Source organism: Salvelinus fontinalis, chromosome 21 (assembly GCF_029448725.1).
Source record: "Salvelinus fontinalis isolate EN_2023a chromosome 21, ASM2944872v1, whole genome shotgun sequence".
Lineage (NCBI taxonomy): Eukaryota > Metazoa > Chordata > Actinopteri > Salmoniformes > Salmonidae > Salvelinus > Salvelinus fontinalis.
Window position 1 is genome coordinate 34,988,258 of NC_074685.1, and position 20,788 is coordinate 35,009,045.

At 42.0% G+C, this 20,788-nt stretch overlaps 1 protein-coding gene across 5 annotated transcripts in view; it reads right to left on the reverse strand.

The window, feature by feature from the left end:
* Window positions 1-261: 261 nt before the first annotated feature.
* Window positions 262-20,788, reverse strand: part of LOC129818760 (soluble lamin-associated protein of 75 kDa-like) — a 32,421-nt gene continuing 11,894 nt past the window's right edge. For 2 of the 5 annotated variants that reach the window (XM_055874970.1, XM_055874973.1), the window contains 13 exons: window positions 17,552-17,688; window positions 15,064-15,163; window positions 14,682-14,767; window positions 7,279-7,450; window positions 5,948-6,127; window positions 4,495-4,617; window positions 4,028-4,125; window positions 3,744-3,786; window positions 3,487-3,598; window positions 3,048-3,186; window positions 2,624-2,785; window positions 2,200-2,397; window positions 262-2,061 (listed from right to left, as the gene is read on the reverse strand). In XM_055874970.1, coding sequence (XP_055730945.1) covers window positions 1,315-2,061; window positions 2,200-2,397; window positions 2,624-2,785; window positions 3,048-3,186; window positions 3,487-3,598; window positions 3,744-3,786; window positions 4,028-4,125; window positions 4,495-4,617; window positions 5,948-6,127; window positions 7,279-7,450; window positions 14,682-14,767; window positions 15,064-15,163; window positions 17,552-17,688 — 2,297 coding nt within the window. In that variant the 3' untranslated portion in view covers window positions 262-1,314. Of the gene's footprint in view, window positions 2,062-2,199; window positions 2,398-2,623; window positions 2,786-3,047; window positions 3,187-3,486; window positions 3,599-3,743; window positions 3,787-4,027; window positions 4,126-4,494; window positions 4,618-5,947; window positions 6,128-7,278; window positions 7,451-14,681; window positions 14,768-15,063; window positions 16,817-17,551; window positions 17,689-20,788 lie in introns of those variants that run through there. The other 3 variants (XM_055874974.1, XM_055874971.1, XM_055874972.1) reach the window with 3 other exon arrangements.

A 20,788-nucleotide genomic window follows, 5' to 3' on the forward strand; every position in this document is an offset into this window, starting at 1 on the left:
GGTAGTCCGTTTGGTGCCTAGTGAATATGGCCCTAGTTTAGTTACTATACATTGACCTATAACCATGGTACCTCAATAGCCCATTTGATGCATTCTGCTTCACGTCTTTGGCTCAATGTACCCTCTACTAGTGAATCAACGACAGCATATAATTCACATGGAAATAACTGAATTTGGGTTGCACATTTTCTTCATCCCAATAGTGAAAGTTGTCATTTTACAAATGTTCATATCAAAAATATCAGTGGTACAGAAACTCAGTTACTTCAAAATTCTGGTTTAATCTAGTTAATTGTAATATACATATTTTATCCAATTGCAATTAAACATGCTATTAATTATATTATAAAGTATAAATCACCATCTTAAATTACACGCGGGAAAGACAAATACGATATCAGAAACGTTTTATTTTATTGCTAAATTAAGATCAATAATGTCCAAATCTATTCTTCCTATTCAAAATACAGTTTATGGATATATTCACTATAGTATTTGTGTGTATATATATATATCAATATGCATATGTGTGCGTGAGTGTGCTGTGCAACCTAAAGATCACGATTGACGTTCATTCATAGCTTTTCTAAAGGCGCATCGGAAGATATAATCTCATCACTCCAAGAGATATGATAGATAGGTGGTGCGCACCACGGAGAAAACGGAAGGCATTTTTGGAACGTTTCCTTCCTTAATACGAGTTCCATATTGTCATAAAAAAAGGTTTATTAGCAAAACTGGTCTTCGAAAGCTAACGGGGCTGCTGGCTTTCATTGGAATAAAAGAACTCCTGCAAGAACTAAACTAAAGAGGTGCCTTTCGATCCAAACTATTTAAATATTGTAACTAGTATAAATATAAGAGTGGCACCTCAAGACTAGTATGGGACCAGGCTATAGGAGAACATGGAACTGGGTTTGATAGTGAAAATCTTTGAGCGACAATCACATTCAAACCACAACAGGCTTGTTAAACTCAATATCAGTCAGTTCCTAAAGAACAAGGCAGTAAAAACAAGAATACAGTGACATATGAACAACATTAAAAGACTTCACATTGACTAACAACAGTGAGTACTGCGTTTCCCTGTACAAACACTTTTTTGGTCGTTTTCTGTAAAAAAAAAAAATGAACTACCTAAAGTAAACGCATCTAAACATCATACAAGTAAACTTTAGACCCCTTACAAACCCTAAAACCAGACAGAAAACATTACCGTGTGTGTGTGTGTGTGTGTGTGTGTGTGTGTGTGTGTGTGTGTGTGTGTGTGTGTGTGTGTGTGTGTGTGTGTGTTGTGCATGCCTTCTGGTGTGTTCAGATCTTGCCGTGTCGTTTCCCTCTGGCTTTATTTGGAGTCTGGAGCGGTCTGCTCTTCCTTCTCAATGCCCTCTGGTCAATCACTGGTGGCTGCTCCTCTTCCACCTCCACCTCTTCCTCAGCCCAACTCTTCTCTACAGCACCTTCCTCCTCCTCCTCCTCTGTAGTTGTAGCTTTTTCCTCCTCTTCCACTGTGACCCCTGGCTGCTCCCTGTCCTGCTCGATGACCACTCTGTTCAGTCTCTTAGATGTACGTTTCGGCGCCGCCGGGCCCCTGCCGCTAACTCTACTCCAAAGGGCCTGACCCTTGCCTCCCTCGTCTGAGCTCTCACTTCCCTCCTCTGTAGTCGTAGCATTCTCCATCTCCTCTACCCCTTTATTTTCGTCATTCGCGAAAAGGGCCTCTTCCTTCGCCGCCGCCTCCTCTTCTTCAGGAGGCTGGGTCTCTCCTTCCTCCAGAGGCTGGTAGGACAGGTCTGCTACCCGCACCTGGACCAACGTTTCCTTGCTACTGCGGTCCACAGCAATGACCTCCTCGGATTTCTCCTTTACCTCTGGTTCCTCCACTGCTCTCTCCAACGCCTCCTCCTCCTTTTCTCTCTTTACCTCCTCTCCTTCCATGGGTAAGGGGGCCTCCTCTGGAGTGGAGGCTGGCTCATTCACTAATGGGAGAGAAGCCGCCTCCTTCTCCACCACAGCTTCAGCCAACCCCTCCGACGCCACAGGAGTTGCTACTACAGTGTCCTGCACCGTAGTGGTCAAAAAGAGAAAAATGTGCATGTGTTAAAAACATATTCCCAAATTCCATTTCTAATGCATACGGAAGAAAGAAACATGTCCACAGTACAAATCCACTGCTTTCTCCAGCTTTTCTCCCTCTACCTCCTCTCCTTCTTCCATGGGTGTAGCCTCCTCACGCACATCCCCAGAGAGTGAGGGCTCTGCTGGGGATGGTTCAGCAGGCGAGGGAGCCTCCTCTGACACAGACGCTGGTTCTTCTACTAACGGGAGAGGATCATCCTCCTCCTCCACAGCTTCAGCCAACCCCTCTGGCGCCACAGGAGCTGCTTCTAATATGTCCTGCAGAGGACCAAAAAGACAGAAAAACGTGCACTTGTTAACTACCCAATTCCCTTTCTAACACATACCATAGAAAGAAACATGTCCACAGTACAAACATGAACTGTACAACAATGAAAGGCTCCCATCATCTCATCTGTGAACCCCTTGCTCCAATAAATGGCCCCATCCCACACATTCCAACTTTCTTACAAGGTTAATCCTCCTGAGGAATTGAGCCACATACTTCAGCCTCGATGGACTCTTCCTCCTTTGCTGCCGCCGCCTCTATTTCCACGTCTTCCTCTGTCGTTCTGTTCTCCAGCACAGCCTCTCCCTCTTCCTCCTCTCTCTGGCCATCAGTCAGTTCTCCGTTCATCTTGACTATCCGTTTTTCCCATGTATGAATCTGTTATTCAATGTGTTTTATGGGAAAATAGAATTAAGGTCTGAAATTGGACCCTATTCACTATATAGTGCACTACTTTTGGCCAGGGGCCATAGGGAATAGGGTGCCATTTGACACAACAAGTGTGACAATCTGTGAGTGACTGGTTATTCTCTAACAGTAACCATAGTAACACAACGATGACAAGCAAAACAGCCAAATTAACCGGTGTTTTCTAATGCTGTATTCATATATTGACCCCCCCTCCCCCATATCTTCTCACCTGAGCTTTGATCATCTTCTCCTCCTCAGGGGCCACAGCAGCCTCTGCCTCTCCAGACTCCTCCCCCTCTCTTCCTTCCTCCGCCTGTCCTCCGTCCTCTACAGCCGTGTTGGTGGGCTCGGACTTTGCATCCTCCAATCTGAACGCACAATAGACCAGCGGTATTATTATAATTTAGAACCAAAAGGAAGCTTTCATACTTGAAAACCATATATAGGTTGGGCTACAACCTGAAAGAAAAGGTCACATTTCAGTGTTGAAAATACTATGGGTATGAGTCTATTGATTGACAGATGCCTGATGAGTAAAATAGTCACTGAATTTATGAGAATTAAGGAGCACTACTGCCCTGGGAAAAAAAGACTGTATACATTGAATTCTACACGTTTCATTAATACTTTAATGTAGGTTTCTATTTCACTGAGACTCCTTGTCTAACCTGTTCATCTTCAGAGGCTGGCTCTCCTTCGTGGAGTCTTCTGTCTCTTCTCTGCCACGCTTTTTATGTCCGCTACACCTGCTACGCGTTGCCACTGGTGTGCCATCCAGGGCTAGAGAAAGAGCAGCCATTTTCATTCCAATGTGTAGTCACAAAAAAAAAAAAAAATTCTCTGTATTCAGAAAATCTCAAATTGTTCTTATTGGTTATTTATTTCAGGACTCCATGGAGATCCTAAAGACTTCTGAGCTACTTACCTTCTATTAACTTCAGGGGAGTATTTACCACCAAAACATCCTCCTATAAAACAAGAAATCAAGACCCAAATCAACTCCTCATTACTTGATTATAATGTCCCTACACTACAGAACTGAGGATTGAAGATATCCTTAAATTATAAACAAATACATTCAAAGAGCGGTTGGAGGAGACGAGAGACTGAGGAGACCCAAGAAGAGAAAGCATAGCAAAGGAGGAGATTAAAAAAGAGAACGAAACAAGAGACCAAATTGGATAGATAGAGATAGAGCCAGAGACGTACGGTGATGTCCAGAAAGTTGTCCTCCTCCATGCTGACGTCTGTGTGGTCCAGGGAGGCTGCTCGTTGGTCTCCGTTAGAAGTCACCGCGTGGAGCACCGCTTTATGGGAATCAGCACAACAATCATAAGTCAATTAGCTACCAGTCATGTGAGTCTGACCACTGTGTCTGATGTCACCAAGTCCCCAGCCCACATTACAGCGGAGCTAATCTGGGTCTCCTGCTATGTTCCCGATGGATCAGCTGGGATTTATTCAGTGAGGTCGCAGATAGAAATGTGGCGGATTAGAAATGTGATGAATAGAGCTGTCGTCGCGATTCGCTACTCTATATGACAATCCTATCGGTCCTACATTACAAATTTCTATCTCAAGGTACTGTAACTTTACATCATCCTGAACAGGCCGTTGGTGTTAGAGCATGGCGTTGAAAGTGCATCCCTGTATACCTCCTGCTACTGTGCCAGTACCTTTCAGTGCTAGGGCTTTCATCTTGCTGGCCACATTCTCTCTCTGGTAGGGTCCTCCCACTCCCTCTACCACCCACAGCAGATCCTGGTCAGCTGGGTACCGACATAGGTACTGGCTACACACTGCAGGTCGGGGAGAGATACACTTTATTTTGGGGACGGAAAGTTGTACAGCTCTAGAGTGTAGTGGAGAAATACTACTACCCTTTCTACCTGGTTAGAGAGAGAGTAATACTACTACCCTTTCTACCTGGTTAGAGAGAGAAAGAGAGAGTAATACTACTACCCTTTCTACCTGGTTAGAGAGAGAAAGAGAGAGTAATACTACTACCCTTTCTACCTGGTTAGAGAGAGAGCGAGAGTAATACTACTACACTTTCTACCTGGTTAGAGAGAGAGAGCGAGAGTAATACTACTACCCTTTCTACCTGGTTAGAGAAAGAGAGTAATACTACTACCCTTTCTACCTGGTTAGAGAGAGAGAGTAATACTACTACCCTTTCTACCTGGTGAGAGAGAGAGAGAGAGAGAGAGAGCAATACTACTACCCTTTCTACCTGGTGAGAGAGAGTAATACTACTACCCTTTCTACCTGGTGAGAGAGAGAGTAATACTACTACCCTTTCTACCTGGTGAGAGAGAGGGTAATACTACTACCCTTTCTACCTGGTTAGAGAGAGGGAGCAATACTACTACCCTTTCTACCTGGTTAGAGAGAGAGAAATACTACTACCCTTTATACCTGGTGAGAGAGAGAGTAATACTACTACCCTTTATACCTGGTGAGAGAGTGAGACATACTACTACCCTTTATACCTGGTGAGAGAGAGAGACATACTACTACCCTTTATACCTGGTGAGAGAGAGAGACATACTACTACCCTTTATACCTGGTGAGAGAGAGAGACATACTACTACCCTTTATACCTGGTGAGAGAGAGAGACATACTACTACCCTTTATACCTGGTGAGAGAGAGAGACATACTACTACCCTTTATACCTGGTGAGAGAGAGAGACATACTACTACCCTTTATACCTGGTGAGAGAGAGAGACATACTACTACCCTTTATACCTGGTGAGAGAGAGAGACATACTACTACCCTTTATACCTGGTGAGAGAGAGAGACATACTACTACCCTTTATACCTGGTGAGAGAGAGAGACATACTACTACCCTTTATACCTGGTGAGAGAGAGAGACATACTACTACCCTTTATACCTGGTGAGAGAGAGAGACATACTACTACCCTTTATACCTGGTGAGAGAGAGAGACATACTACTACCCTTTATACCTGGTGAGAGAGAGAGTAATACTACTACCCTTTATACCTGGTGAGAGAGAGAGTACAACTACTACTACCACCACCAACCTTTATACATGGTTATAGAAAGAGACTACTACAACCCTTTATAGATGGTTAGAGAAAGAGAGTAATACTACTACCAACCTTTATACATGGTTAGAGAGAGAGGGTACTTCAGGCCAAGCTGGTCGTCTTTGAAAGAGTCCACAAAGTCCTCCAGCATCTGCAGGCCATGGCCGTTTCCACGGTGACACTTCCTGACAAATATGGAGTCCATGACAGGAAGCTGGTAGCGCTGGGTCACAAAGTTATTACACAAGCTGTCTGGAGAGTGTGAGGAAGAGAGATTTACTGTTAGTTCATGTCTGTAAGGTATGCTATAATTGATTGTCATTTAAAACACAGGAAAATCAAACAAGAGACATTGCAAGAGATCAAAACTGAAGTCTTTACTTTCTCAAAAAGCTGGGATCTTTTAATGTTGACTAATATACTGACTCGGTTTTACAAATCTTTTATTGAGAGTATTTAACTTTTTGTATTGTTTGTTGGTTAGGCAACGCAACTGTCAGCCAGAGAAATATGCTGAGAAGAATTATCACCACAGCAAGCAAGTTACTTGGAGTCAAACAGACAGGCCTGGATGAGATTTAAGGTCAGGGCCCTCCGCAAGGCTCACAAAATCATTTTAGATCCAAGCCACCCCCTGTACCTGGACTTTGAACAACTCCCCTTGGCAGGAAAAACAGAACTAAATAATTTGTGCCAGGTGTGATATCCTTCCTAAATAGCTTGGGCTAAATGTTCCTATCGACCCAGGAAGGCCAGTGGGCTAGTCTCTTTTTATTGGTATGTAACTTATGAAAGTTGTATTGACAAATTTGTTTTGTATTTAAACGTGTATATGACACTGCAACAAAATGTCCCCATGGGGACAATAAAGTCAGTAAACTGAAGTCTGAATTCAAAACTGAAGTCTGGATTCTTAATACACTGCTGGAACACTTCTCCAATTAGAGAACATTAAAGTCAAACAAAAGTGGAAAAACATCTCCTGGCGACCTGCCCGTCTCAATGTTGATCTAATGAAAACGTCGGACAAATTAATTCCAGCTCATCTGTTGTACAACGATGTCCTGCTCTGCAGTGGATCCTGTCTCTTCACTGAGCAACACTAAAAACCCTTCCAAACACAGGGAACGATACTTTCTACCCAAAAGACTGAACATTGTGATGGGTTCTGACTTATAAAACGGAACAATTTAAACTAGGTGCTACTATATTTCTGGTATACTATAAAGTCTATATCTTGGCCATTATAGAAATCATCTTGAGGAGGTTGAAGCTAACGAATAGCCTTGTGTAAGTTTGGGGTACTGTCCAGTCTCCACTAACTAGCTAACGTCACCGATCAAATAAGAGCGGTTTTGGTTGAAACAAAACCTTGACAGTTTGACCAGACAGAGATCGCTCACCTTTGGGTTTGACCGAGTAGAACCCGACAGCTTTTCCGTCCTTCCAGAGGAGCTTGGCGAAGTCATGCTGGCCGTGGCACAGGAAAGGCACCTCAGGTTTGTCCATCTCACCCACGCGGTACACGATACGGTTCAGAATGTACAGGACGATCCGCTCACCAAGACTCCTCGCCTGGGGTGGGGACAGAGACAGAATGACACTTAACAAAAAGGTAGCACACACACACACACACACACACACCTCTCCCCAGGAGTTTGACAGCAACACAATGCACAAACGTTCCTCACTACTCCATCTACATACACTGTAGTAGGACACAAAATCCAGAAGGGACTTGGTTCAGTACATGGCATCGTCGTCTTTCACCTCCCACTAAAATGGTTGTGCTCCGTAGCTCTGCTAACCGCTTGTAAACAGAGAAATAACATTTAACTGTTGGGTTTAAATCATGGGCCTGAACAGTGGACGGCTCCTAGTTTCAAATGTGTGTGTCTCTCTTAGGGTTAAGACAACATCGTCTATCGAGGATGATTGACAGCCATTGTCGACATTGTGATGTGACAGACAACAGCCTAGCCTATTTGAACTTGACTGGCAACTTTAAGTAAAGAGCGGAGTTGGGCAGTGCACGGCAGGGCCATGCCGAGTGGCCTTTTCCTTTGCAATAGCCTGCATAACATATATGTATATTATAAACCATTTACAGAATGCACACGAACAATGTAGACGGAGCCGAGATTCACCAATGCAGAGCGAAATGTCAAGTCACGATTTTTATATTTTTTTTCTCCCTTGACTATCGGATGATCTGGGCCTAAAAGCCAAAGACATTTTTTTTTTTTTATAGCAGACACAGTCTATTTGCCTACCTTCCTCTTTTCTCTCCATTTGATAGGAGGATGACTTGACATATTAAGCTTCTCTTTCAGGTTTTATGCACCCTGGATTTCTCCCGCCGTGCCATTTCATGATTAAACAATGACGTTAATCGAACAGAATTTAAATTGGCTGAAAGTTCAGTTGTTTTTGAATAACCTCAAACATGGTAGGCCTGAGCTAATAACGACCAAGATAATAACGACCAAAAAAACGTTAAAAAAAAAAAAAAATGGTCTGGCCACATTGTGTAATGGGCGATTTTATAAGTATAGAATCACGCTAGAACCAAAGTTGATTTTGCCCAACCCTAGGTTGTGTGTGTGTGTGTGTGTGTGTGTGTGTGTGTTTCTCCATTGTTCCATGCTAATCATAACAAGTTGCAGGGCAAAGCCAGGCAGCGAGCCATGAGTGTGTTCTGACTGGTGGCTTTGTGCTCGGTCCTCTACACAAACACACCAGAAATGCAGTGCTTGGCATTCTGTCCAAAACAACGTTATTATGCATCTGATGGGGTAGATAAACATGCCAAGGGTAATGTGCGTGTGCCATCCATCATGTTGTAGTATCCTGCGTAGGGCCGAACCCAAGTACAGTCGTGGCCAAAAGTTGAGAATGACACAAATATACATTTTCACAAAGTCTGCTGCCTCAGTTTGTATGATGGCAATTTTGCATATACTCCAGAATGTTATCTTGTTATGGATAGGGGGGGGGGTAGCGTTTTCACGTTTGGATGAAAAGCGTGCCCAGAGTAAACTGCCTGCTACTCAGTCCCAGTTGCTAATATATGCATATTATTAGTAGATCTGGATAGAAAACACTGAAGTTGATAAAACTGTTTGAATGATGTCTGAGTATAACAGAACTAATATGGCAGGCAAAAACCTGAGAAAAATCCAACCAGGAAGTGGGAAATCTGAGGTTTGTAGGTTTTCAACTCTTGGCCTATCGAATACAGTGTCTATGGGGTAATTTTGCACTTCCTAAGTCTTCCACTAGATGTCAAGTCTTTAGAACCTTGTTTGATGCTTCTACTGTCAAGTGGGGCCGAATGGGAGGGGATTGAGTAAGGTCTACCATGAGCTGAACATGCGCGTTCACGTGAGAGCGAGCTCTGTTCCATCGCATTTCTGAAGACAAAGGAATTCTCCGGTTGGAACATTATTGAAGATTTATGTGAAAAACATCCTAAAGATTGATTCTATACTTCGTTTGACATGTTTCTACAGACTGTAATATGACTGTCTGAACTTTTGCCTGGTCCTGCCCACGCGTCGTGAGTTTAGATTGTGTACTGAATGCACAAACCAAAAGGAGTAATTTGTTGTGGAACTGGGATTCCTGGGAGTGCATTCTGATGAAGATCAAAGGTAAGTGAATATTTATAACGCTATTTCTGACTAATGTTGACTCCAACATGGCGGATATCTTCTTGGGTTGTGTTGGTCTCTGAGCGGCGTACAGATTATTGCATGGTTTGCTTTTTCCGTAAAGTTTTTTTGAAATCTGACACAGCGGTTGGATTAAGGAGAAGTATATCTTTAGATCTGTGAATTACACTTGTATCTTTTATCAATGTTTATTATGAGTATTTCTGTGATTTGATGTGGCTCTGTGCAAATTCACAGGATGTTTTGGAGGCAAAGCCAAATGTAAACTGAGGTTTTTGGATATAAATATGAACTTGATCGAACAAAACATACGTTTTGTGTAACATGTCCCGGGAGTGTCATCTGATGAAGAATATCAAAGGTTAATTTGATCAATATTTCAGCTTTTTGTGACTCCTCTCTTTGGTTGGGAAAAAAATAACTAATCGCTGTATGCTTTCTGACTAGTTGCTGAACTAACATAATATGTTCTGCTTTCGCCGACAAGCGTTTTTGAAATCGGACACTGGTTGGATTAACGAGCATTTTATCTTTAAAATGGTGTTTATTTGCCATGCAAATGATTTGCAGTTCATTTGCCATGCAGAGACACTGACATGTCAGCTGGTCCTTTTGTGGCAGGGCTGAAATGCAGTGGAAATGTTTTGGGGATTCAGTTCATTTGCCATGCACCAACACATCCTCCGAGAGCAACTTCTCCCAACCATCCAGGAACAGTTTGGTGACGAACAATACCTTTTCCGGCATGATGGAGAACCTTGCCATAAGGCAAAAGTGATAACTAAGTGGCTTGGGGAACAAAACATCGATATTTTGGGTCCATGGCCAGGAAACTCCCCAGACCTTAATCCCATTGAGAACTTGGTCAATCATCAAGAGGCAGGTGGACAAACAAAACCCCACAACTTCTGACAAACTCCAAGCATTGATTATGCAAGAATGGGCTGCCATCAGTCAGGATGTGTCCCAGAAGTTAATTGACAGCATGCCAGGGCAGATTGCAGAGGTCTTGAAAAAGAAGGGTCAACACTGCAAATATTGACTCTTTGCATCAACTTCATGTAATTGTCAATAAAAGCCTTTGTCACATATGAAATGCTTTTAATTATACTTAAGTATTCCATAGTAACATCTGACAAAAATATCTAAAGACACCGAAGCAGCAAACTTTGTGGAAAATGTGTCACTCAACTTTTGGCCACGACTGTAGTTGACTGGTCGATTGTTTGATCGATAGGATGTAGGTCAAGTGATATATATACACAGTTGAAGTCCACATACACCATAGCCAAATACATTTAAACTAAGTTTCACAATTCCTGACATTTAATTCTAGTAAAAAGTCCCTGTCTTAGGATCGCCACTTTATTTGAAGAATGTGAAATGTCACAATAATAGTAGAGAGCATTATTTAATTTCTTTCATCACATTCCCAGTGGGTCAGAAGTTTACATACACTCAATTAGTATTTGGTAGCATTGCCTTTAAATTGTTTAACTTAGGTCAAACGTTTCAGGTAGCCTTCCACAAGCTTCCCACAATAAATTGGGTGAATTTTGGCCCATTCCTCCTGAGAGCTGGTGTAACTGAGTCAGGTTTGTAGGCCTCCTTGCTCGCACACGCTTTTTCAGTTCTACCCACAAATTTATGGGATTGAGGTCAGGGCTTTAATGATGACCACTCCAATACTTTGACTTTGTTGTCCTTAAGCCATTTTGCCACAACTTTGGAAGTATGCTTGGGGTCATTGTCCAATTGGAAGACCCATTTGCGACCAAGCTTTATCTTCCTGACTGATGTCTGGAGATGTTGCTTCAATATATCCACAATTTTCCTGCCTCATACTGCCATCCATGTTGTGAAGTGCACCAGTCCCTCCTGCAGCAAAGTACCCCCACAACATGCTGCCACTACCGTGCTTCACGGTTGGGATGTTCTCCGGCTTGCAAGCCTCCCCCTTTTTCCTCCAAACATAAGGATGGTCATTATGGCCAAACAGTTCTATTTTTGTTTCATCAGACCAGAGGACATTTCTCCAAAAAGTACGATCTTGTCCCCATGTGCAGTTGCAAACCGTAGTCTGGCTTTTTTTCCATGGTGGTTTTGGAGCAGTGGCGTCTTCCTTGCTGAGCGGCCTTTCAGGGTATCTCAATATAGGACTCATTTTACTGTGGATATAGATACTTTGTACCCGTTTCCTCCAGCCTCTTCACAGGGTCCTTTGCTGTTGTTCTGGGATTGAGTTGCACTTTTCGCACCAAAGTACGTTCATCTCTAGGAGACAGAACGCGTCTCCTTCCTAAGCGGTATGACGGCTGCATGGTCCCATGGTGTTTATACTTGTCTACTGTTGTTCATCTGTACAAACATGGTACTTTCAGGCATTTGGAAATTGCTCCCAGGAATGAACCAGACTTGTGGAGATCTACATTTTGTTTTCTGAGGTCTTGGCTAATTTCTTTTGATTTTCCCATGATGTCAAGCAAAGTTTGAAGGTAGGCCTTGAAATACATCCACAGGTACACCTCCAATTGACTCAAATTATGTCAATTAGCCTATCAGAAGCTACTAAAGCCATGACATCATTTTCTGGAATTTTCCAAGCTGTTTAAAAGGCACAGTCAACTTAGCATATGTACACTTCTGACGCACTGGAATTGTGATAGATTATTTCACTTTAATTTACTGTATGTAAACAATTGTTGGAAAAATTACTTGTATCATGCACAAAGTAGATGTCCTAACCCACTTGCCAAAACTATAGTTTGTTAACAAGAAATGTGTGGAGTGGTTGAAAAACTAGTTTTAATGACTCCAACCTAAGTGTACGTAAACTTCCAACTTCAACTGTACACACAACCAGTCAAATGTTGACACCTACTCATTCAAGGGTTCTTTATTTATTTTTACTATTTTCTACTTTGTAGAATAATAGTGAAGACATCAAAAATATGAACACACATATGGATTCACGTAGTAACCAAAAAATGGGTTAAATTAAAAATATATATTTTAGATTCTTCAAAGTAGCCACCCTTTGCCTTGACAGCTTTACACACTCTTGGCATTCTCTCAACCAGCTTCATGAGGTAGTCACCTGGAATGCATTTCAATTAACAGGTGTGCCTTGTTAAAACATTCACTGCACCTCAGATTGCTTCCCAAATAAATGCGTCAGAGTTCAAGTAACAGACACATTTCAACATCAACTGTTCAGAGGAGAATCAAGCCTTCATGGTCAAATTGCTGCAAAGAAACCTTGACTAAAAAGGCATCAATAATAAAGAAGAGACTTGCTTGAGCCAAGAAACGAGCAATGGAAATTAGACCGGTGGAAATCTGTCCTTTGGTCTGATGAGTACAAATTGGAGATTTTTGGTTCCAACCGCTGAGACTCAAAATTTAGATCAGATGCATCGCATCCGGTTTCCATTGATCATCCTTGAGATGTTTTTACAACTTGCTTGGAGTCCACCTGTGGTAAATTCAATTGATTGGACATGATTTGGAAAGACACCTGTCTATATTAGGTCCCACAGTTGACAGTGCACATCAGAGCAAAAACCAAGACATGAGGTCGAAGGAATTGTCCGTAGAGCTCCGAGACGAGATTGTTTCGAGGCATAAAATCTGGATAAGCATGGTGGTGGCAGCATCATGCTGTGGGGATGTTTTCAGCAGCAGGGACTGGGAGACTAGTCAGGATCAAGGGAAAGATGAACAGAGCAAAGTACAGAGAGATCCTTGATGAATACCTGCACCAGAGCACTCAGGACATCAGACTGGGGCACAGGTTCACCTTCCAACAGGACAACGACCATAAGCACACAGCAAAGACAATGCAGGAGTGGCTTCAGGACAAGTCTCTGAATGTCCTTGAGTGGTCCAGCCAGAGCCCGGACCTGAACCCAATCAACCCTCTCTGAAGAGACCTGAAAATAGCTGTGCAGCAACACTCCCCATCCAACCTGACGGAGCTTGAGAGGATCTGCAGAGAAGAATGGGAGAAACTCCCCAAATACAGGTGTTCCTAGCTTGTAGTGTCATACCCAAGAAGACTCAAGGCTGTAATCACTGCAAAAAGGTGCATCTACAAATTACTGAGTAAAGGGTCGGAATACTTAATTACATTTGATATTTTTGGGGTAAACATTTCTAAAAACCTATTTTTGGCTTGTCATTATGGGATATTGTGTGTACATGGATGAGGAAAAAATGAATGTTATCCATTTTAGAATAAGACTAACGTAAGAAAATGTGGAAGAAGTCAAGGGGCCTGAATACCTTCCGACTGCACTGTATGACCTTTGTCAATTTAGTCATCATCTTTTGTTTGGAGCGCTCATGTCAATTAACGACACGCACATGACTATGGATAGAATTAGGCCTATAGGCTACCTGGCCTGCATATAAAATGTGCTTATTTAGGAATCTGATAGTATTTTGGATTGGCTTAACGAACCACCACTAATGAGCTGTGGAGCTTCAAAGTAATGTGTTCTTCCCATCAAACAAACTAAGTCTGTTTTACATCCATTGAGAATGACAATAGTTCCTCAAAGTATTTGGGGGAAAAAAATTACTTACCAGTTCTCTTCCTTTCCCACTCTGCGTGAAAGGGAGAAATGTCATACTCTGATCCAATGAAAACGTCATAAAAAGGCCTACCTGATGATTTCTTATCCCTTGCGCAAATAGCCTACAGCTGTGTCTGTCCCAAGCTCACTGGCACAGGAAACTGAGTTTTGTTATTGGTATTCTGGTTATCTTGATCTCTGGCTCCCTCTTGAGTCATTTGTGTCTCATTTAATCACAGAGTGCACTTAAAGCACCAGACAATCTCAATACATAGGCCTATAGTTGACTTTATTAAAAACACATAGTGTGGATCTATATAAAAAGGTTAAAATTCACGTTTAAAAATTTTGACCAATTGATTGGACAGACAACTTTCGGTCGACCGAGGTTTTTTTTTTGTCGGGGACAGCCCTAATCCTGTGTGTCCCCTCACATTGTGTCAGATTGAGCTTCTCCTTACACCAGACAAAACCAATATCCTACCTCCACAGAGTGCATTTGTGTGTTTCAATGTGCTAGCTTTACATTAATCTTGTGTTGTAGTGTGTGTGTACCTTGACCAGGCCAGTTCTGGAGGGGTCTGAGGTTCTGAGGATGTCCTCTACTGACCACCACTGTCCTGCCAGGTACAGAGCTACCGCTGGAGACATTGAGAATAGAGTTCGATGAGTATGACATATGGTTAGAATCCAAACTTACGCTGTAGGAAATATAAACCCCCAGACCATAACCTAAACTCTAGTAGATCTGAAGGGATCGGATGTGTGTAGGCTGGTCGTTTCAAACAAAAGAGCTTATACCTACAGTATCAAAGTGGTGGAAACTATCAGCTTACACTCTGACTGTGTCAAAGGATAGGGACAGGGGGGCTCGGGATGGGTTTTCAGACTGTGCCGAGGTTGTGTGTGTGGAGGGGGGGGTAATAGTGTTGTGTACCTGTGAGCTGATCATCTGGGGAGAACAGGGCCATAACCTTGTGCTTCAGGTCTCCTCCATAGATGGGAACAAAACCAACGTTACACAGACCGATACTGATCTGACAGAGGGAGAGAGAGAGTGACATGGGGTTAGAGTTGACTAAACTAACAGTGTGTGTGTGTGTACACACACACACTAGAGGTCAACCGATTAATCGGAATGGCCGATTAATTAGGGCCGATTTCAAGTTAACAATCAGAAAATCGGTATTTTTGGACACCGATTAACAATTTCTTTTTTAAATTATTATTTTTTACACCTTTATTTAACTAGGCAATTCAGTTAACACATTCTTATTTTCAATGACAGCCTAGGAACAGTGGGTTAACTGCCTTGTTCAGGGGCAGAACGACAGATTTTTACCTTGTCAGCTCGGAGATTCAATCTTGCAACCTTACGGTTAACTAGTCCAACGCTCTAACCACCTGCTTTACATTGCACTCCGAAGAGCCTGCCTGTTACGCGAATGCAGTAAGAAGCCACGGTAAGTTGCTCGCTAGCATTAAACTTATCTTATAAAAAACAATCATAATCACTAGTTAACTACACATAGTTGATATCTAGCGTGTTCTGCGTTGCATATAATCGATGCGGTGTGCATTCGCGAAACAGGACTGTCGTTGCTCCAACGTGTACCTAACCATAAACATCAATGCCTTTCTTAAAATCAATAAACAAGTATATATTTTTAAACCTGCATATTTAGTTAATATTGCCTACTAACTTGAATTTCTTTTAACTAGGGAAATTGTGTCACTTCTCTTGCAACAGAGTCAGGGTATATGCAGCAGTTTGGTCCGCCTGGCTCGTTGCGAACTCTGAAGACTATTTCTTCCTAACAAAGACAGCCAACTTCGCCAAAAGGGGGATGATTTAACAAAAGAGCATTTGCGAAAAAAGCACAATCGTTACACGACTGTACCTAACCATAAACATCAATGCCTTTCTTAAAATCAATACACAGAAGTATATATTTTTAAACCTGCATATTTAGCTAAAAGAAATTCAGATTCGCAGGCAATATTAACCAGGTGAAATTGTGTCACTTCTCTTGCGTTCATTGCACGCAGAGTCAGGGTATATGCAACAGTTTGGGCCGCCTGGCTCGTTGCAAACTAATTTGCCAGAATTTTACGTACTTATGACATAACATTGCACAACCTTCAATGTAACAGGAATATTTAGACTTATGGATGCCACCCGTTAGATAAAATACAGAATGGTTCCGTATTTCACTGAAAAATAAATGTTTTGTTTCCGAGATGAGTTTCCGGATTCTACCATATTAATGACCTAAGGCTCGTATTTCTGTGTGTTATTATGTTATAATTAAGTCCATGATTTGATAGAGCAGTCTGACTGAGCGGTGGTAGGCAGCAGCAGGCTCGTATGCATTCATTCAAACAGCACTTTCATGCATTTTGCCAGCAGCTCTTTGCAATGCTTCAAGCATTGCGCTGTTTATGACTTCAAGCCTATCAACTCCCGAGATTAGGCTGGTGTAACCGATGTGAAATGGCTAGCTAGTTAGCGGGGTGCGTGCTAATAGCGTTTCAAACGTCACTCGCTCTGAGACTTGGAGTAGTTGTTCCCCTTGCCTGGGTAACGCTGCTTCGAGGGTGGCTGTTGTCGATGTGTTCCTCGTTCGAGCCCAGGTAGGAGCGAGGAGAGGGATGGAAGCTATACTGTTACACTGGCAATACTAAAGTGCCTATAAGAAATCAAATCAAATTTTATTAGTCACATACACATGGTTAGCAGATGTTAATGCGAGTGTAGCGAAATGCTTGTGCTTCTAGTTCCGACAATGCAGTAATAACAACAAGTAATCTAACCTAACAAATCCGCAACTACTACCTTATACACGCAAGTGTAAAGGGATAAAGAATATGTACATAGATATATATGAATGAGTGATGGTACAGAACGGCATAAGAAATAACACATAAAAAAACAGAATACTGCATATTTTCCAAGGAACGCGAAGCGAGGCAGCCATCTCGCTCGGAAGTATATTAGAAGATCCAATAGTCAAAGGTATATGAAATACAAATCGTAGAGAGAGAAACAGTCCTGTAATTCCTACAACTTCTTACCTGGGAATATTGAAGACTCCTATTAAAAGGAACAATCAGTTTTCGTATGTTCTCAGCAAGGAACTGAAACGTTAGCTTTCTTACATGGCACATATTGGACTTTCTTCTCCAACACTTTGTTTTTGCATTATTTAAACCAAATTGAACATGTTTCATTATTTACTTGAGGCTAAATTGATTTTATTGATGTATTATATTAAGTTAAAATAAGTGTTCATTCAGTATTATTGTAATTGTCATTATTACAAATAAATAAAATGTAAAAAATGAATCGGTATCGGATTTTTTTGGTCCTCCAATAATCAGTATCGGTGTGGAAAAATCATAATCGGTTGACCTCCAGTACACACCTTTCTGTGGCTGGGCAGGGTAAAGCTCTCGGTCTTGTCGGGGCTGACGTATCGCAGCTGGGTCATGTAGCCCTCTGCTGCCTGCTCCTCCTCCTCTTGCCTCACTGAATCCAACACGTCCACAGGGAACTCCATCCCTACAGGGCAAAGGTCAGGAGTCACAGGGTCACTCATCATGCCAAATAAAATATACAATGTCTGGTCCCATTGTTGAACGCACTGGGAATGGATTATTTTAAAACAAGCCTAACTTTACACCTGTATTCAGTCTTCCCCTAGGCCCAACGTAAAACCACCTCTTCATATCCAAAATAAACCCAAATCAATGAAAATGGAGTCGCACAATGCATTAAGTGCTGAAATACAAACTCTGTGGCTCAGTCATCAGACAAGGCCTGCACAATAAAATACATGCGATTCTGATGTTACCGTGACATCAATTGTTATTTTACTCATCACATGCTTCGCAAACAGGTGTAGACTAACAGTCAAATGCTTATTTCAGTGACACACTTCCAATGCTGCCCTCCCTTGAAGGACAAAACACCTGTGTATAGAACCCTCAAAATGGACTACAATAGAGAACAGGCTACTTCCATCTGGCCACTACACAACCAACCACATGCATACTGAAGAGGATGGAGGAAAAACACTGACATTTTGTCAGCAAATTAAATCGTACTATTTATAGTATCTAGAAATGACAGTCACCACGGTCTTATTGCAGAAAGGTCCCTCACATGATGATTATTAATATGAAGGAGATCAAGACTATATGTTATAGATGAATAGTCAGCTATTGAATTAAAGGGACAAACAAAAGAACATTCAAATAATCAGATATGGAAATTGAAAACAAATGGGTCCATTGTGCTAAATGTTATGAGGCAATATTTCCCCTTCAGGATAAGTTAGATATTACTGCACAGTATGTTTTATGAGCAAAAGAGAGTGTGTGTGTGCTTTCTACCAATGCTGTTTCACCGGTTTCCTATTAGACTCTGGAAGGACCACGTCCACCGGAGGAGAGACTTTAGTCGGGCTCGGGGCCTGTTCCCGTGAGCCGAAGCACACACACATCAGCACTAATGAAAACCAGTTCATGTCTTCTGTGACGCTGGCCTGTTGCCAGTTTACAGACTGACCCCTCACACACTGTCACAACTCAGAGGCGCACACCAGAGACACACACCAGAGGCTTTCAAGGGGTGCAGACAACCACACAAATTGGTGTACAGGCAAACACTCTCTCTCGGACGCACGTACACTAGCCTACACACACACAGGTTCCCCCCCGTCCCAGAGAGTTGGCAGTAGTCCCAGCCATCCTGAGATGTTCTGTGGCTGTCTGTCACCCCTGATCTGTCAGCCTCACACTACCAGGACGACACAGAAAAACGACAGAAGACTGAGAACTAAAAGGAGGAGTCACACAACCAACAGGCTACTAGAACCCCCATTCAGACACTTTGTTGCCTGATTCTGTTTTGTTTTTTTCCACATATTCCATTTAGTTGTTTTTTCATGTTTTTGTTTCCCCCAGTTTCAGGTTTTCACTCAACAAGAATCACTGCTGCTAGACACCCGATTGACCGGAGTGCCTTCAGAAAGTATTCACGTCCCTTGACTTTTTACAACTTAATAAAAAGATAAAATGTTTTGAGTCAATAAGTATTCAACCCCTTTGTTATGGCAGGCCTAAATAAGTTCGGGAGTTAAAATGAGCTTAACAAGTCTGAGATTGCAGAGACTAACTCTGTGTACAATAATGGTGTTTATCATGATTTTTGAATGACTACCCCATCTCTGCATACCACAGTAAGTTCCCTCAGTCGAGCAGTGAATTTCAAGCACAGATTCAACAATAAAGACCAGGGAGGTTTTCCAATGTCTAGCAAAGAAGGGGACCTATTAGAAGATGGGTAAAAAAAATAAAAATAAAAGCAGACATTGAATATCCCTTTGAGCATGGTGAAGTTATTAATTACACTTTGGATGGTGTATCAATACAACCAGTCACTACAAAGATACAGGCGTCCTTCCTAACTCAGTTGATGTAGAGGAAGGAAATCGCGTAGGGATTTCACTAAGAGGCAAATGGTGATTTGAAACCAGTTAGAGTTAAATGGCTGTGATAGAAGAAAACTGAGGATGGATCAACATTGGAGTTACTCCACAAATAGCGACCTAATTGACAGGGTGAAAAGAAGGAAGCCTGAACAGAATACAAATACTCCAAAACATGCACTAAAAACACGTGATACTGCAAAGAAATTCACTTTGTCACAAATACAAAGCATTATGTTGGCAAATCCAACACATCACAGAGTACCACACCCCATATTTTTAAGCATGATGGTGACTACATCATGTTATGGGTATGCTTGTCATCAGCAAGGACTAGAGTTTTTTGTGGGGGATAAAACAAAAAAGAATAGCACTAAGCACAGGCAAAGTCCCAGAGGAAAACCTGGTTCAATCTGCTTTCCAACAGACAGAGACAAATTCACCTTTCAGCAGGACAATAACCTAAATCGCAAGGCCAAATATACCCCGGAGTTGCTTACCTAGACAACAATAAAATGTTCCTGAGTGGTCTAGTTAGTTTTTACTTAAATCTATGGCAAGTCTTATAAATGGTTGTCTAGCAACTTGACAGAGTTTGAAGTTTGCAAAATTCTAAAAGACTCACAGCTGTAATTGCTGCCAAAGGTGGTACTAACATGTATTGACTCAGGTGGTTGAATACTTTGACAGGGCAATGTGTAAATCGTTGACAAAAATAAATATTAAATCCCTTTTAATTCCACTTTGTAACAACAAAATGTGGAAAAAGTCAAGGAGTGCGAAGACTTTCTGAAGGCACTGTATGAGCGACTATTTACCAGTTGTGCACTCTTCTTTTTTTGTTTGGGGGATATCTGTAGACCGGCGGCGACCAGTCAAATGTATTTTTTTCTATTTTTGGGGGGCTTGCCTGTTTTGCATTTTATTTTGGCAATGATACGTGTTACATATCAGTTTGCAAACAATGTAACAAAATATATATATAATTAAGTTAAAGCCACATACTCAAGAAAATGAAAAGGAGAACACGTTTGTAAGGCGGCTCTAAAATGCAGCTGTTTCAGCCTAGCTCAGTGCTTTGTGGTGATGGGGCCAGCAGGCAGAAAATAGAGTGCTGCGCCGTCATTGGCTCAGCGTTCTGTCACTCATGGGGACACTACGTCACTGCCA